This window comes from Callorhinus ursinus, unplaced genomic scaffold, assembly GCF_003265705.2.
Source record: "Callorhinus ursinus isolate GAN/ISIS: 27379988/994484 unplaced genomic scaffold, GSC_fseal_2.0 scaffold99, whole genome shotgun sequence".
Taxonomy (NCBI): domain Eukaryota; kingdom Metazoa; phylum Chordata; class Mammalia; order Carnivora; family Otariidae; genus Callorhinus; species Callorhinus ursinus.
Window position 1 is genome coordinate 548,535 of NW_027397161.1, and position 17,175 is coordinate 565,709.

The following is a 17,175-nucleotide window of genomic DNA, read 5'->3' on the forward strand; positions in this document are numbered from 1 at the left end:
CTTCGCCATCCTTACTTTCACAGAAAACGTGATTCTTTCATTAGAAGAAATTAGCTTTCTGGAAAGAAACCCACTGAACCACTTCTAAGTTTGGCCATCCAGCCCTTCCCAGGCCCTGTGCGGCTCCACTCCTCAAGGGTGACCCACACGCCGACACGGAATCCGCTCGCGGGCACCTGCCCCCCCGAGGTGGGAGGAGGAGAGCAGGGGGCCTTGGGGGACAGCGACGCTGACATGCAGTCCTCCCCTGGACAGGACAGATGGCCGAACCAGCGGGACTCGTGCCTCCAGGGCAGGGGGTGTGCTGGCCGAGTGGGTCTTCCTCTTATGACCTTGAACGTTCTCCTTTGACATTTGGAGACTGTCATCTGCCTGAGTCTCCTGGACCTGAGTGTGCATTTGCTCTTGGCAAAGCTCTCCCTGCTCGTGAACACACATCCTGTGCACCTCTGAAGGTTCAAGCCATTGCTTCCCACCCCACCACCTCCTGTCCTGCCTTACCTTCTTCCGTGCCATTCAGCACGGGGTATGCCCCCTAAGGCCCCCCAAGGGCTTGAGTCGGAGTGGAGGGCACCCTGGGCGTGTTTGCCAGACTGCTCAGCACTGCCGTGCACGAGGCCGACCCTGAGACAGACTCCAGGCCGTAGTGGGTGTGTCATTCCCACAGGTGGAGAGCCTGACTTCACAGGGCCATCCCCGGCCTCTCTCCCCCGCACCTCCCCCTGGGGAAGTCCACGCGGAAGCCTCTCAGAGCTGGAAGCATGCAGTCTGGGCCTGCTGTACTTCATGGTGGGACCATCCTACACCCGCTCTCCAGCTCCCACACCTGCCCTCTGAATGCCTTCCTTCCCTCCTCCTGCCATTTTGGTCTCAGTCCCTGGGAAGTCCATTCTGCATGTTTCCCTTTACGCTGGTAAGCTTCTCCTGCCAGCACCCCTTGTTCAGAGTAGTTCAGCATCCCCTCTGAGAATCGGAGGGCAGCCCGTCTCTGGGCACGCAGCCACAGGGTGGCTCCCGATGCCCAGGCCCCCGGCTGGCACGCGGGGCGGGAGGTGGGCCCGGTGTGCAGCCATGTCCCCCCCACCCCGGGGTTATGCGAGGGATGGCTTTGCTGCTGTCTGGTGCTGGAGACATGGGGGAGAAGCCAGCAGGACTCTCCACACCTGCGCACACTCTAACCGTGCGCCTCAGAATGCGCCGAACTTCACAGAAGTCCGGATTTCCCCGGAGGTACGTGCTTTCTTTACAGACGGTCTTAAGTTTTGGTTCAGAAGGTGTGCCCACCTCTGAGTCGGGGCCCAGAGGAGAGAGAGCAGCTGTTCGAATACGACCATTAATAAACACACTGAGCAGGGAGGCGGTCCATGGTTCCTACCCCCAGCACCCCCCTCGCCAAAATGACTGTCCTTCCACAGAATTTAGAACTGAGATGCACTTACACTTCCGTGACCTTCCCCGACCTTCAGCAGCCCAGTGAAGAGCACACAGCTCCTTCCATCCCATCTTGTGGCTGGGGCGCAGAGAGGCATGAGGCCTGGAAGGAACAGGGCTATCACGGTCTCTTTTCCCACGAGTGCAAATATTGGGAAGGAAATGTTTAAGCTGAGACGTGAACCCCGCGTGAAAGGAGCCGGAGGACCGGCATGCCCACGGCTCCCCCACGGCGCTGCCCTCAGCACAGGGGAGCTGGCCCGGGGAGGAAGACAGACCCGGTCCCCGGCAGGAGCTCCTGGCTGGCGGCCCTGCCTGGGCCCGGGAGTCGGGCCCTTCCGCACGGTCCCTGCCTCCAGGCTGAGCACGAAGGATGTCCCTCCTGTCCTCTCCTGCTCTACAGGCCTGTCCTTGCGGGGTCTGCCACCCCAGTGAGGGGGCACCCTGGGCCCATCGTCATGAGCCTGTGGTGGCGGCATTCCCGCCCCGTGTCATCACTTGTGCTTACTAATGCTTCCTGTGGTCTCATGGCAAACTCCTCGTCTTTAAGGAATCAGAAACTGAGCAGAGAAGTGAATTCGACCATTCCGGACACCCCCACGGAGCCTCGCACCACTAAGGGAAAGGTGGAGGGGCACTGTAGGGTCTGGGGCTCCAAGGAGGTCCTGCCCTGTCCCGTGTGCGAGTGCTCCTGGGGCCCCTGACTTGCTCCGTCCAGTGGGAAGAGCGCTCGCCCGGGGCCTAAACGCTATAAATTGCCCTAATTCGGCTCTGCCACCTGCCCGCCGTAGGGCCCGGGACAAGTCACAGCTGACCCGATGCTTACTTTCCCCACGTGGCTGCACAGGGTGAGCTGCAGAGCCCCTCCCTGGGCCCTGGCGGGGGACAAGGGACAGGGCCCGGGAGGCTCCTGAGTGCGCGGGCTGCCCTTGGAGGAGCTCCCCTGGCCTCTGCAATATGGAAGCACACTCTGACTTCGACAGAAAACTGCATTAAAGCAGATTAAAAGCGTGAACCTTCATGAGCCGGCCCCGAGCCGGGGCCTCCCTCAGCAGCCTCCAAGGTGCGCTCTCCCATGCTGGCCCTCACGGACCACAGGACCCACACAGGGCGAGTGCCTGACACAGCAGAGGTGAGGCTGGAACTTCCTCCCCTCCCCTCGCCCGTCCTTCCTTAAGAGACGGTTATTCCGGTAAAATCCAGATCTGCTAACAGACTACAAACGTACAACAGAATCCGGCAACCCAGGAATGAAAGGAAGACACAGCATCCAGGCTCTGGGATTCCTTGCACCAGCCATTGCAAGCTTTTGTCTTCCAGATTATCTCGAGTGGTCTGTTATTTTCAATTAAGTCTGATCTAATTATTATCGTTTGATCAAGGGAGATGGCTTGCTATATTAGGACAGCGACATGTCTCAGTTTTGTGTTTGGATATGTTTTTGGCAATCTTTCCAGCCTTCCGCCTCCTCTAGACTTATTTCCAAATCTCAGGAGCTATTTTTGAGGAGACGCGTTGCACAGAAGCTGGAGAATGGGCGCGCAGCCGCAGCTGTTGGAAACTGCGGACTTGAAAATTTAAGGTTTATGAGATAAACGCACTACACATTCACGCCTTACAGGACAATGTTCAGACCCAGGGTGGCAAGGAATCTACTCAACGGAGCCTGTTGGTCCGAACTGATCACTTGAAACTGAATGCACACGCAAACACACACACATGTTCTCGAAATGCTTGGGACGGGTGCGTTCCTTGTGGCAAGGCAAAAGTCTGCAAGTTCTCCTTCGTTACCACGTGACTGTGTGGAGAGGCGTGTGCTTAATTTACAGCGCAGCCCGGGCCTCTTTCTGGGATCGAGGCGCTTGGGACCCCAGGACAAGTCCTCTCCCTCAGCAGCCTGGCTTCCCCTTGACCAGATGAAACACCAACTCTGTCTGCAAAGCTTCAAAAGAGCTCTCCCGACACACAGAGGTGCAAACTGCAGCTTCTTACAAAGGCAAAACTAGCAAAATCCCAATTCTCAGGCTTGACTGGGTTAGGATAAAAACCCAAGTTCTTTAATAATATTTGAGGGCACTTTTCCTTTTATGAAGCGGGATAGATTTTCTTGCTGGGAAGTTGCACAAAAGTTATTTTGACCTGAAAATTTACATGTAAAGCAAAGAAAGGCCGTTCTTTCTGACTGATACATAGCTGACTGAAATGGGCTATTTTAGGAGATTGTGGTGGGTTCAGGCAAACCTCAGGAGAGTCCCCGTTTTCTACCTAAATCGGAAAACGCTTCTCTAACGAGTGATTGTACCAATTACAAAAGATTAAGCTGCCTTAGAAAAAGAAGGATCCCTTAATTCAAGGCCCCGGAGAATAAGCCAGCTTGTGACAGGTGCCCTCCTCTGTGAGGGGCCGGCTCTCCCTTGCCCAGGGGGGATGAGGATTTGGGCTGCATTCAGGCCACCAGCCCCTCAGCCGGAGTGGACGGGACACCCCAATCACAGCCACCTCGCACCTGACGTGAGGTCACTCGCTGGTCATTGCCCATGAGTGGGATGCCCGCCGCGCCCAGATGCGTGATCTCCTCTGGGGCTGGTTCCAAAGGCCTCCAAGTGATAAGGAAGCGTGCTGGCTATTGTGAAATAACCCATCAAAAGAGGCTTGCTGGAAATTCCGCAGGAGTCTGTGCGCTCGTGTGGGGACGAGGGTGTGGGCCGGCCGAGCGCTGAACTCCTGCTCCAAGGTGATCAAAGCCTCCGGGAAACGGATGCAACATTCAAAGAGACTCAGAGAGAGAGAGGAGGGAATGTGTTCTAATCATCTAATCACTTCCCTTGGCATTTTCACCTGACGGCCTCTTCCACAGAAATGGGACTCCCGTGCGAGGAGACGCCGGTCGTGTGCTGGGCACAGGCATCCCACCTCCTTCCACAATGACCGCACACACCCAGCAGCAAGCAGACGTGCTCACACACGACATGTATATTATGTACCGACATGCCAATTTGGGGGGAGAAAAAAGAAAAAAAGTAAAGAAATCATCTTTTTAGGTAATGAAGTACAGATTTAATCCAAATACGTTATGTTTCGTGTATTTAGAAGAAAAAACAACGTTCAGTAAAACACTGGGGCAAAGTTTGGTGGCCATTAAAAAAACGGCCTTTCAAAATGGATTTCCGTTATTCTGAAAGTTAATATACCTAGTTCTTTCAGGTTTGAGGAAATTAAAATTTGCTGGATTATCTGGTAAGACTGATCCCTTGGTAAGTGCTAACATATAAGTCTATCAAGAAATATTTGATTTTCCAATAGGTAAAGCAAACCAAAATATCACATACTCCTACACGCATGTAAGCTAAGCTTTAAGATGCTGGCTCTATGAAATGGCTCTATTCTGTGGAAGAAGAGAAAAAAGGTTTAAATGTGTTTGCATTGGGACCTAATACTGCAAACTACTCACTGTTTTGAAGCAATTTTGAGACAAGCCCACTGACTATTCTGGAACACTCCATGAATGCACTGTAACTAACCCAAAGCCGCAGACCATGAATTATGAGCTCAGGGGGGCTCTGCATCATCAGCCGCCAGGAGCCTGGGAGAGCAAATCTTAGAAGGTGTGCGTTGTCGGGGCTGACGTGGGCCAGGGCTTTACAGAGGGTGGGCTGTGGGGTGGGGCGTCCCCACCCGAGCTCTCTTGCAACGAGTCCACTGCCATGCTGTTTACCCGCGCACTGAAGGACCCTCCTTTGTGGCTCTCTGGGAGGAAGGATTCCAGAGGCCACCAGCGCCTCCTCGGGCCACCAGCCCTGAGCTCCCCCTCCTCACTGCGGACCCAAAGGCTCCTCATGTTCTGATGAGAACAATTAGTTCGTCCATTTAAAGGGTAAGTTCACATTCGGACATAAATAAAACTTATTACCTCACTGCCTACCGTTCCTCATTCCCAGGCAGCTGCTTCTAACCTCCGTACACAACAACCTTCATCTCTTTCGGAGAGTTTATAAAAATGATTGAGCATGAAATAAGGCATGATATTGAATCGCTCCATTTTCCTCGTCACCCGGTGTTGGGAATTAAGAGGAGGTTTATCCAAACTTCACTTGTATTATAGGATTAGCAGAGTGCAGAAGTTCAATGGTTTAGAAAGAAATACGGCGTGAAGGCAACTTTTCCTGAAATTGTTTTTACGTTTGCAATACTTTAAACAACTTCTCAGACAGACTTGAAGCTTGCAAGGGGGTCTCAGTGGTAGCTCTGGAAAAGCCAAGTTTAGTGTGGACGCATTCCCGAGTTAATACCTGCTTCGTTTACAAAGGCAGACATCCTCTATTTGCGGCTACTCGGTGAAGAGCCCTTCACACGTGACTCAGCGAAATCTAGAGGCAACCTCCCTGAGATCCCATCCCTGTTGGCGGAGTCCTGCTCTGCTAGCCACACACCAAAACAACTCAACAGCTCAAGCACTAGCATCTTCTCCCCAGCAGATCGTCCACTTTGGGTCAAACGTCTGCATTTAACCAGAGTGGTTCCCTGAGAGGTATTTCACAGTGATTTCAAAATTAAGCCCATCACAAAATCTTTATAATAATTTCATTTCCAAATTTTCCTAGATCATACTTTCAAAGGGAAAGTTTTTTCTGTGCTTTCCCCCCTTTTTTATTAATCTGGATTGAAGAAAAGCACACATTTCATTTATTGTCTGGATTACAGATTCTTATTAAACAAACCAGAGCTCATTATAAAATCAATATCAACTTAACCACCATGCCCCCAGGAGGAATAGCAAAAAGGTCACTCCAAGAAATTCAAACAATTTTCCTGCTGGAAGGGCATGATTTTAATTACAGATACTATTAATTAGAGCTGTCACCGGGAAGATTTTTTTCTGTTAATTATCACAAACTCAGTTCTAAGTGTGCAATTTCAACCCGTATTTTTGCCAAACTGAGTCATTTCTGCATGCAAGCCCAACCTTTCCATTCTATCAATATTTTATATTTGAATTTCAAAGTGTATCAAAGGATGCTATGCTTTCTAAAAATCCACCCCTGTGTGATCTCCCGTCTCCTGCACACAGAACAGAACTGGTGTGATAATTTATTTATGTCCTGGCACAGACATGGCCCAGAAGCCCCGGCATCCTACACTGATGGTCTTGCTCAACAGAATTTCTGGATAAATTCTTACTAGTTTATGTGACATTTTTTTTCTGGGCTTCTTCTTCAAACGTGATTTTTCTTTTGCTTTGAAGCAGAGCTGTGCACTGGGGCTGAAATGCCACCTCCCACACATTTGAAGGTGCCATTTCTTTATGAGAGAAGATCATACTGACCAGCCTCGTGACCTCCTCCAGAAACCCAGCGCTTTTCTCTCTTCAGTGACAATACCAAGAATTTTTGAATGGGGGGAGAAAGCTATCTCTTGGTCTCTTTTAAGGATAGTGATTTTATAAATTCATCCCAGGTCCTTCTGTGGGCCAGTGTCAGGGTGGCCTATGGAGGAAAAGCAGCTAGCTCAGACAAGTTTCTGGAGGGCACCTCGCAGGACAGTTTGGAGGGACGGTGGTTCTAGAAAGAGCTTGAAACCCCCCACCCCCATATGATTGTGATGACTGAACGTCAACTTACATATTACTGTAAAATATGATGCCTTATTTATAAGAAAGACCTATTACACATCGTAATCATGTGAGTAGAGGAAACAAAGAATCTAGTCCAACGGGAGAAAATATTTCACAGATACATACTGACTGAATTTCTAAAACGATGATTAAGTATTTTACCTTCCCAAATGGGAACGATACTGAGTTGTGCCCTGACTTGTTTATGCCTTGGGCTGGTGTTGCTCATTCTCACTGCAGGACATCACTAAATATAAAGTGCGTGCTACACAACGTCCAAAAATCTTTTACTGTCCCGTTTGGTCTGCATCTGCATCCTCACATTCTCATTGGCTTCTGACTCATCTCCAGGTGTGTCTGGAATGGTTGGGAGTTCCAGCACCCAGCGGCCACCCTCACTCTCATGGAGACGCCCTTGGCTTACTTCCCACTGATCAGCATTAGATTTCACTTTATCCAAATACTAGCAGGGGGTGGCGATGGATCAGGTCAAAGGATCTTTTCATAGAAGACCCGGAGGAAGACGATGATTTAAGAGACATCTTCAAACATCTACACAACCAATTTATCTTGCAACTTTGGCATTTTTCATTAATAGTGGCCAAACTAAGAAAGATAACAGATAATACATAATTCATGTTTTGTTTCAACATTTCTAATGAGCAACCTGCTTTCACAGCTAACTGAGATGAGCCGAGAACAGAGTAAGATTAACACAAAGCAGTAAAACTGTGGTTACAAGGTATTTACGTGAATGCTGATGAGCAGTTTCAAACCGTCTTCCTGAAAGAACCCAAACTGTGACTACATGAAGCGCTGGGAATGGGGAGGGGCCACAGACCGCGCACTGGTGAACAGAACCCAGCAGAGCCCCTACCTGGTAGGCGTTGGTGGCATCCGGGCCGGGGTGCTCCCCCAGTCCCGAGAGCTTCTCCTGCAGCTGGGAGTGCGAGGTGTGGCGCAAACAGTAGATGACACCGGAGGCCAGGAGGACCCCGACCATGGCCACGACAGAGACCAGGGTCAGCACGATGAACGGGGTCGAGTCCTCTTGCTCTGCTCCATGCGGCAGAAGCTTGAGTTTGCTTTTCTGCAGAACAGGAGAGAAGGCATGCATTAGCACCTAACAAATTATGACCTCCTGGAAACCACCCTTTTCCAACGCAAGGTAAACGTGAAGCTCAGCACAGCACCATGTTGGTGTTAAAGCAGCCACGGGGGGGGCGGGCATCCGGAACAGCATCCCGCAAACAAGGAGGGAAGTTATTTCTAACTAGCACATTACACATTGCAACGTTTCAAAAGAAAACTTAGAAGCATTACTTGTTTTCCTGAAGGCCACCGTTTTTCTAACCCTAACAAGGCAAAGTCTTTGGCAGCTGATTTGCAGCTTTAAGGAAAAGCGCAAATCCCTTCTTCAAACAGGTGTGAGGAAAATAGAGCAGTTTATCCTGAAAGCATGCACCACAGTGTTTTTTTGGGGGGGGCGGTGCCGGGAGCACAGAGAGGTCAAACAACTCTACAGCACACAGCACCATCAGGGGCAGGTTCTTAAGTTTCACATCCACGTTCTTGGAGACACTGCTGGAGGGCCGCCTCTGGAGGAACCTTTCCTTGACGTCCCCACCGACCTGAGCCCCTCTGCGCGCGCGCCCGCGGGACACACACTCCAAAGCCGCGCACCTCAGCGCTCTTCCTTGAAAGGAGCTGCAGGGCATTGGAAACATGACGGTCCACGAGTTCACTTCTCCGCGGCGTGGAGAGTAAGGGAGACAAACCATCAGATTCTCATTGTATTTTTTTTGGCGGGGGGGAGATCCTTTGGGTGCATTTCACTAGTCTCCACGTGCAAAAGGTGCATGGTGCTCGCCCGTTAGCTTCGTTAGCAGGTGTATTAGCCACACTTAAAACGCCGCGGGAGGACGCAGAGGGCGCGGGCGCGCGCGGCTCCGGCCAGCACGCCCTCCACCATTACTCGGTAAATGAATGGAGACGCACGCCCGCGCCTCGGTCCCGGTTGCTACAAGATGAGAACAATTAGCAAACTCCTTTCCACCACCTAATTTCGCGTGGTAACAAAATGGATTTTTTTCCCCATGAATGCCTGGCCGGCCTATTCATTATGTGTCTTGTATTAGTAATTTTCTGCTCTGTATCCAGCCTCCCCCCTCCTCATTCCCTCCTGTCTCCGAGTGTACACAGGGCCTCTTATGTCAGGCCGGGCCATTTTTAGCTTGTAATCATAAAGGCCACCAAAGCAATTATCGCCGGTCTTGACTGGAAAAGCTGGTCATTAATTAGCCTCCTTTTGCCTTCGGTGCCGCGGATTAGCTGGTGCCGGGACTGAGTTAATGGAAACGCGGGTTAAATGAGAAAAGACGCTGGATTTTCTTGCCTGGATGCGCGGCTCGGAGGAGGACGGCGAGGCTGGCAAAGGGCGGGAGGCTCACGGAGGGCGGGGAGGGAGGGGAGGGGGCTAGGGAGAGGGGAGGGGCGGAGGGGGTGGGACGACGGGGGGAGGAGGGAGGGACGGAGAGGGAGGACCACGGAGAGGCGGGGGCGCGGGAGGGGCGCGCAGGGCTGCCCGAGGCCTGTGTGGCCGGTCCCGCCGTCGCCCCCGGCGTGGACCCCTCCCCTCCCCCCTCCCGCTCGCCCCTCCCTCCGCGCCGGCACGGCCGCCTCCGGAAGGTTAAAGCGCCGGGAGCCGCGGACCACCCCTCCCCGCCGCCCCCGTTCCCTCCGCACCCCTGTCCCCGCCCCTGGCGGGGTGAGACCCAGAGCCCGGTAAATAAACCGCAGGGACCCCACCCCGCGCAGCGAGGCCCAGCAGGGCGGGAGGGAGCGCGACCGGCCCGGCCCAGCTCCCCGAGCCCGCGCCGCGCGTTGCTTCGCGCCCCTCCGGCAGCGGTGAGCGCCCGAGGGCCAGCGAGGCTCCGGGCCGGGGTCTCAGCCGCTGCCCCGCGTCTGCGTTCCGCGGCCGGGGAGGCCGCCCCTTCGCTCCCCGAAAGAGGCCGAATCGACACCTCCGTGGGGGCCATTTCCAGGAGAACGGTTCGCTCTCCCCCCGGGACAGCCTCGCCTCGGTAGACGGAGCAGGGACAACAAAGGAGGCGGCGCGGCCGAAGGAGGGGCGTCTGCTGTCCCCCCGCCTGGGCCGGGTCCGACTGGCCGTCACTACGCGTCCCTCAACCCCGCCCCAGCGCAAACCACTGGAGGTGCCCGCGTCCTCACTTAGGCCAAGCGCCAGCTCTGGGGATCCCGCCCAGGCGTCGGGAGGACCCCTCGCGCCCACGTGGTTGACGGCGCCCGGGAACAGGGACTTCCCGAACCTTCCTGCCTGGCGACGTGAAGCGCACACGCGTGTGGTGGCCAGCCCGGTTCAGAGAGGACGCGCAGTGCGCACTCGACAGACGGTCGCACGCGCGCCAGGGACCAAGGCCGGGGCTGTGGGTGTCGGGCAGTCGGGGACGCGGGGTCCCGCTGCGCAGGGTGCCCGCGGGCTCACCGTGTAAGGGGCACGGGGTGGCCCGGTTGTCACGCGATTCCAGGTGGGAGGCCACGGAGGCAGGTGGCAGTGCCCACACGTCAACCTGGCCCAGGTCTGGGGCGAAAGAGAGACCCCGGGTTGGACACTCAGCCGGGAGGCCGCGCCGAAGCTCTTCCCAGGGCGGCAGGGTGGCCCAAACGCGGCCGCCAGGGCCGGCTGGGGCACCGACGCTCACCGAGACCCACGATGCGCCCGGCGAACGGGGGTAGAGAAGCAGGGCCTAACCGCTGCCCCTTTCGCAGCCGGCGTGGAACTAACTCAAAGGTCAAAGAAAAACGCCAAGGAGAGTGACTGCCCCCAGAGCTCGGGTCCCTCCTCTCCGGATCCCGCTCTCCCTCTTCCCAGCTGCTCAGCACCACCACCCCCCTCCGGGTCCCAGGTGCTGCTAGAGGAGAAGGGAAGCGGGGAAGGAAAAAGCACGCGACCCCGTGCCCACCGAGTCCCACTTTCTACGATGTCCTCTAGTTCCAAGCTGCGTGGGCCGGAGCTGTCCCGAAGAGGAGGGCCACGGTGGTCTCAGGCCGGAGGGAGGTGTCCAGGCTCCCCCCCTTCCCCCGCAGCCCGTCGGCGGGGAGGCCCTTCCGGCAGCCAGGGGAGGGTCGATGGCTGTGGACAGCCGGCCCGGCCCAGCCCGCACAGCAGGGGCGGTCTGTGACAGGAGCGTGGGCGGGGAATCAGCGGGTCTGAGCCAGAGAGGGAAGGCGGTGGTAGGGCTGACGGACCCACCGGGCTTGTGACGACGAGGTCACAGGATCCTGGGGCCGGGCTCGGAACCCTCTCTCCAGCCCGCCGGGGGCTACTCAGCTGGAACCGGAAAAGTCACTCTTCCTTGCCCATCCCCCTCTGCACCCCCAGTGGTTCCGACCTACCCAGCGAGGAGAGGAAGGGTCCAGCGGGAGGAAAAACTGTTGCTGGTTGCTAGTCAGATCTTAAGAATCCCGGAAGAAACGAAAATTTATAGAAATTTTTCAAAAAAAAAAATTAAAGTGACCTCCCCTCTTTGGCATAGTGATTGAGTTAAAATAACTTTGATTATTTTATTTCCTTTCTTTTTGTGTTATTAAGACAACAAACAAAACTTCTAATTCCTGCTAACCACCAGCTTTAAGAGAAAAGAATTAGCCCGATATCCGCTGGAGAGTGAGTTTGATCCGAGGTTCTGTTCCAGGTGTGACCTGGGTGGGGTGGGCCTCAGCCTCCTCCCCTTCTGGGTCCCTGCTGCCCAAGGCTGAGCAACTTGAGCTACATGTGCTTTCCCCAAATTTTGTCCTGGGGCTGGGCCCTGCAGAGAGCCCTCGACTAATTAGAAGCATCCTGTCAGTCTTGACTTGGAACTGAAAGAAAATAATGCTGAAATATTTATGACTTTGACATTTACAGTCAGGCGTCTTTTAAAAGCGGAACTGTGTGGTGGCTGAGATCACACAAGAGTGCTGGTGTCTGTGCACCAGGATGTAGGAGACACACACACACACACAAGCACCTAATGCTAAGTTCCAGATGCGGGAAAAGTATGATTTTAAAAAATAATCAGGAATAATTAAGTCAATTTTATATCAGGTTAGATGTATCTTGACAGTAAACTGTGGTATAATATTGCATATTTCTTCCACTCAACCATTTCCACCTGCAACTCCTTGAATTTAGAATGTAAAATATTGCAGAAGCTATGATTTAAGATAAATGTGACCACAGAGACAATTTGTGGAATTGCTCTTAGGAATTAGAATCTACAGGCGTTGTCCTGACCTATTTAAACTATTTTGATCTGTGCTTGTAAGTGAAGGTGCATGGGGCTTCCTTTACATTGTCTTCTGAGCCATTTATGGCAAAATATCTTCAAAACTTTTTTCTTTAGCTGTCCATGTGGTAAGCTTAAAAGGAAAGAGAAAAAAGAGAACATTTTATGCCCAAACTTGGTTGTGAGAACTAAGGCAGCACACAAACACAAAACTTCACGGTAACAAATATTTGTGGACCAGTAGCAACAGTGAGTGTTCTTCCAAGCTTGTGAACAGTTAACAATAGCAGCCCCGTGCCTAAGCCACTGACTTCAATTTTAAAATACACTTGTACCCAAAACTTATGGGCATGGGCATTTAATTTCATTACTATGAAACTTCTAACCTGTGCATGTTTTCATTTGTATCATTCCTAAGGACTTGGTTTTGCAAGCCCAGCCTCGTCTTATGTTCCTCTGCACCTTGACATGACTATGACTGCAACCATCCCTTTGCCTGTAAAATGTAGAATTTGATTTTAGAGACTACTAATTAGTTGCTATAACAAATCTGTCTTTGCTTTCCCAGATGAAAAATTTTAGAATTATTTGGAAATTTCATGCTAGATTTACCAAAATGTACTTACTAAAATATAGTAACTATGACTCTAAAGCTGATCAAAAATTTTAATAGTTTTCAGGCCATAGGAATGACCAAACTTAAAAATATAGGGGGAGGGTAGTGTCTTAAAATATTTCAAAAGTATTTTTTAAAGCTGTTAACTGAACTATTTTTAATTTGGAATTTGCCACAGAATTCTCATAAATGAGAGAAGTCAGGCGGAAATAATCATGTATTAATTCTCTGCATTACAAAATCTTTTCAGAAGCTATTATCAGAGCAAGAGGCATTTCGGTCTGAATCCAGGGTGGGAGAAATCCTTTGTGCAAGTGAAAGCCATTGTTCCTAGCACAGATGAAATTGTACTTGCAAATCTGCCATTCAAGTAGCCAAAAAACAAAACAAAAAAAAAGCCTATATAGGCAAGAGAAAAGAATGTCCAAGAAATAATTATTCTTAAATGAAAATAAGTGGGGGTACCCTGTTTTAAAATAAGCCATTTGTTTATTTTTTTAGGCATAGACACAAATATAAATATGCAAAAGATAATAAATTGTCTATTTACCAGCTTTAAGTGCTCCTAGAACATCAGTTTTGGGGAACTATTCTGTTGTAAGACATCAGGGAAGATTTACGGTATTTATGTCTTTAAAGGGGGAAAACTACCGTTGTGTGAACTAATTTTTAGTAGAGCTTGATACATAGCAAATTGTCTCGGGGAGAACAGAGAGCGACCAGCTGAGAACAGACCGGGAAAGATCGGCCCCCCAAGAAAAATCCTGCCCCTCGCCATCTTTCAGATTCTCTGCCGGCGTTCTTACTACAAACAGACTCACACTCAGCCAATACACCTGATGCGCCCGCTCCCGACCCGTGTTTTCGGCGTGCAAATCGGTCCCGAGGCCTGCTCTGACTCGCGCACTAGCGCGCCTCCTCGGTCAGGTGTTTTCCCAGACGCGGTGGTCTCAAGAAGTTCCCCCCCACCCCGCAAGAACCAAACCCTCTTCAGGATTGGAGTTGTTGCCCATCCTCCTCCTCCGAGGCTAAGAAGCTCCATCCTAGACTCGCCCGGCCTCGCGGGTCAGGACCCCGCTGCCGCGGTGGCGCTCCTTGGAGCACAGGTCTGTTTTGGGGCCCTGCCCGGCTGGACGGACTGCGGGCTTTCTCACCTCCCCTGCCCGATCCCCCCCCCTCACTTATTTACCGGAGCCCACAGAGGTCCCAAAGATCAGGCCGCAGCGCGGGACAGGCCGCAGCGCCCGGGCTGAGGGCTCCTGGGGGCCGCAAGTACTCACAGCACTGAGGGGTTTCCAAGAGGTCCCCGGCCCCCTTCCCCAAGGGTAAATGCCCTGGCCCAGACTCCGCGCCGCAAAGCGCGCTGGCCGTGGGGCGCCGGCTGAGGTCCCCAGCAACGCCCGCATCCATCCACCCAGGAGCCTGCACAGGCTCACCACGCACGTCTCTGCGGCGCTCCCCCCACCACGGCCACCCCCTTCTCGAGAGCCAAGTGGGTGTGCTTGGTTGGGTGGGGGGCGTTTCCTCTTGGGTTGATAAAAAGAAATGAGCTTCCCACCCCCTCCTGCACACAAACCTTCACCTCCTCGCACTTTCGCTTGCGTCTAAATTCGGGGAAGGCTGTCTGGGCGGAGACCACGTGGACACGCTGCGCCCTGGACCCCAGGCGGAGAGGCTCCGTGTGCCGAACAGGGACCGCTGTCTGCGGACTTAGCTCGGGAACTGGAACCCAGAGCAGGAGGACGCGCAGGGGCAGGGGGCCGGAGGCAAGGCCGGAACAGCAGGCCAGCCCCGTGGGGACCTGTGCAGAGAGGGTCCTTGCTGCCCTCGGGGTGTGCGTTCCGGTGCCCTGGCGACTGTGACAGAGACCCCCCAACCGTCCAGCGTGGAGCGCGGCTAGTTCAGCGCACTGGTGACACAAAAGGGCGGGAGACTCTTTCCGGCCCTAAAAGCCAATTCTGCTGTGGTTTCAACCCCTAATTTTGGGGTCCGTCTGATTGCCTCGAGTGGAACTACTCTAGAACCTCGAAGGAGGCTACAGTTCAGAACCACACAGGTAGTTAAGGAAGACAGGAAATGAAGTCCCTCCTTCAGAAGTTTCTCTCCGCGAGCACGCGGCCGCCTCACCTCGGGGGGCCGAGAAAGCGCAGGTTCCGTTTGGGGGAGGGGAGGTGGCCACTCGGAGACGCTTCTCCAACTGGCGCGCGCGGGGGTGGGGGGGTGTGCTCAAAAGATCCTGCAATCTCACCCACGACCCCACCTGCTCCTCGCTCGCTCTTCCCTGCGTACCCATCCCGTGCCCCTTAACTGAAACACCCCATGGCACACAGGCGCGAGCCCCGACCAAAAGAGGACAGTGAAGAGCACCCCAAAAGGGGCGGGAGGAAAATGTCCCCGCGTTGGCTCCCCTCCAAACTGCCTCTTCTTTTCCCACACCCCTGCCCATCAGCGTGCGCTCCACCCCCCCCCCCCACGCCCCTCTCCCCTGATGGTCTGAACCGCCCGGGGTGGCCGGGGGAAGTCCAAGAACGAGGGCCTCAGCCCAGTCCTGCCAGTCTCCAAGGGACGGGTGGGGGGTAGGACAGCTGCCACCCCCTCTCAATCTCTGCACCACCAACCGGGTCACCCTGGGATGCGTAACCAAAACCCACTGGAGGATGACCTCAGACCTCCCCCCGCGAGCCAGAGCCTTTGACAGGTGTCCTGCTTCGAGTCTGAGTTAGCCCCTGCCCTGGGCTCTCCGACGTCCAGGTTGCCCATCCAAGCCCCCAGGCGCACCCTCCCCCCTCCCCAAGCTCTGTTTCCGCGCCCTGCTCCCTATACCCGCCTGGCGGTGCCCTCGGTGGGTCCCTCCTGCTTCCTCCCTCCCCCACCCCAGCTTCTCTCCTTTCTCCTGCAACCCTACCGGTGCCTGCGCCCCGGCCCCGAGCTCCTGGTTACCTGCAGAGGGGCCGGTGCCCAGCGCCCAAGCCGGAGGGGGGCGGGGGCATGCGCCGGGCCGAACAGCCTCGGGGCGCGGCGGCCGCGGGCAGCGGAGGCGCCATCACCACGGCTAGCCGTTTCCCTGCGCCCGAGCCACAGACGAGCGGGTCCATCCTGCTTCTGACCACAAACTTCTCGGGAGGCCGGCGTAGACAAAGGTGCCGTGCGTTGTGGCTCCAGCGGCGGCTGCGGCACCCGCTCGGAGCCCGCGGGCACCGGCAGCTCTGCGCCGCCGCTCCGCCCGGCTCTGAGCGCGCCGCTCTGGCCCAGCCCCGGGGCGAGGCGCTCGGGGCCGGGGCGCGGCGAGGACCGCCGCGGGGCCGACGCGGGACAGTCCCCGCAGGGCCACCGGCCGCGCGCGCAGCTCCATCCTGCGCGGCCGCCGCGCCCCGCCTTATATCCGGCCCGGCGCGCACCCGGCCGGCGGCGGCGCGGCTCGCGGCCCAGCCACCGGTTGCTATAGCGATGTTCCCCCCCCCACATGTTGCTGACAGCAATTGGCTAAGGGGCCGCGGCTCTCCGAACACCCTCTCCCGCCCGAGACTATGAATGGACATCGGCTTTGTCAGTCATTCGTACAACGCCCGGGCCTTCGCCTGTTCTTTCTTTTCAGCCTCCCTTCCACCGCTCCAGCGCGCTTCAAACCCGGCAAGTTCAGGGTAGCGCTCAGGGAAGAGGGGACTCGGCAAGAACCGTCAGCCCTCATGGCCTTACCGTGACCTCTGCTATGGGAAGGGTGGGGGTGTCGAAACTCTGCAAGTGGAAAATTTATGGCAAATTGTTCTTTCGAGTTAGTTTTTCCACTTTTGCCATGGGGTGCCTTTTGCTTTCTTTCCAAATCGAGGCAGGTCAATTACGCTGATAAAACAAGAGAGTAAATGCCCTTCCTGACCCTCCCCCCTTTACTCTCAAGTGTTTAGGTCTCCAATTCGCGTACAAAGCGCATTGCCCACCGCGGGAAGGAGTGAGAACTTTGCCACCTTTTCGCCCAGGCGCGGTGCAGGTCTCTAGCCCCGAAGCTGGGCTGAGGCGGCAGTGAAACCGTGGACTCCATCTGCCTTCCTGCCTCGGCAGGTCAAAGGCCTGGCCTGGACCACTGCCTAGCAGGCAAATGGAGCGCAGGGGTGGGGGTCGCCGGGCTGCACTCCAGTCGCTGGCTCCTCCCCAAGCTCCCTGACCCTGCTGGAGTCTGGAGGGCGACTAGGTCTGCTGGGCCCTGTGATTGGCCTCCCGCAGACGCTCAGTCA

At 54.7% G+C, this 17,175-nt stretch overlaps 1 protein-coding gene across 5 annotated transcripts in view; it reads right to left on the reverse strand.

Annotated features, from left to right (window-relative positions):
- Positions 1 to 17,175, reverse strand: part of PTPRN2 (protein tyrosine phosphatase receptor type N2) — an 822,430-nt gene that overhangs the window by 100,202 nt on the left and 705,053 nt on the right. For all 5 annotated transcript variants that reach the window (XM_025859126.2, XM_073888925.1, XM_073888924.1 and 2 more), the window contains one exon: positions 7,920 to 8,132. In XM_025859126.2, coding sequence (XP_025714911.2) covers positions 7,920 to 8,132 — 213 coding nt within the window. The remainder of the gene's footprint in view (positions 1 to 7,919; positions 8,133 to 17,175) is intronic.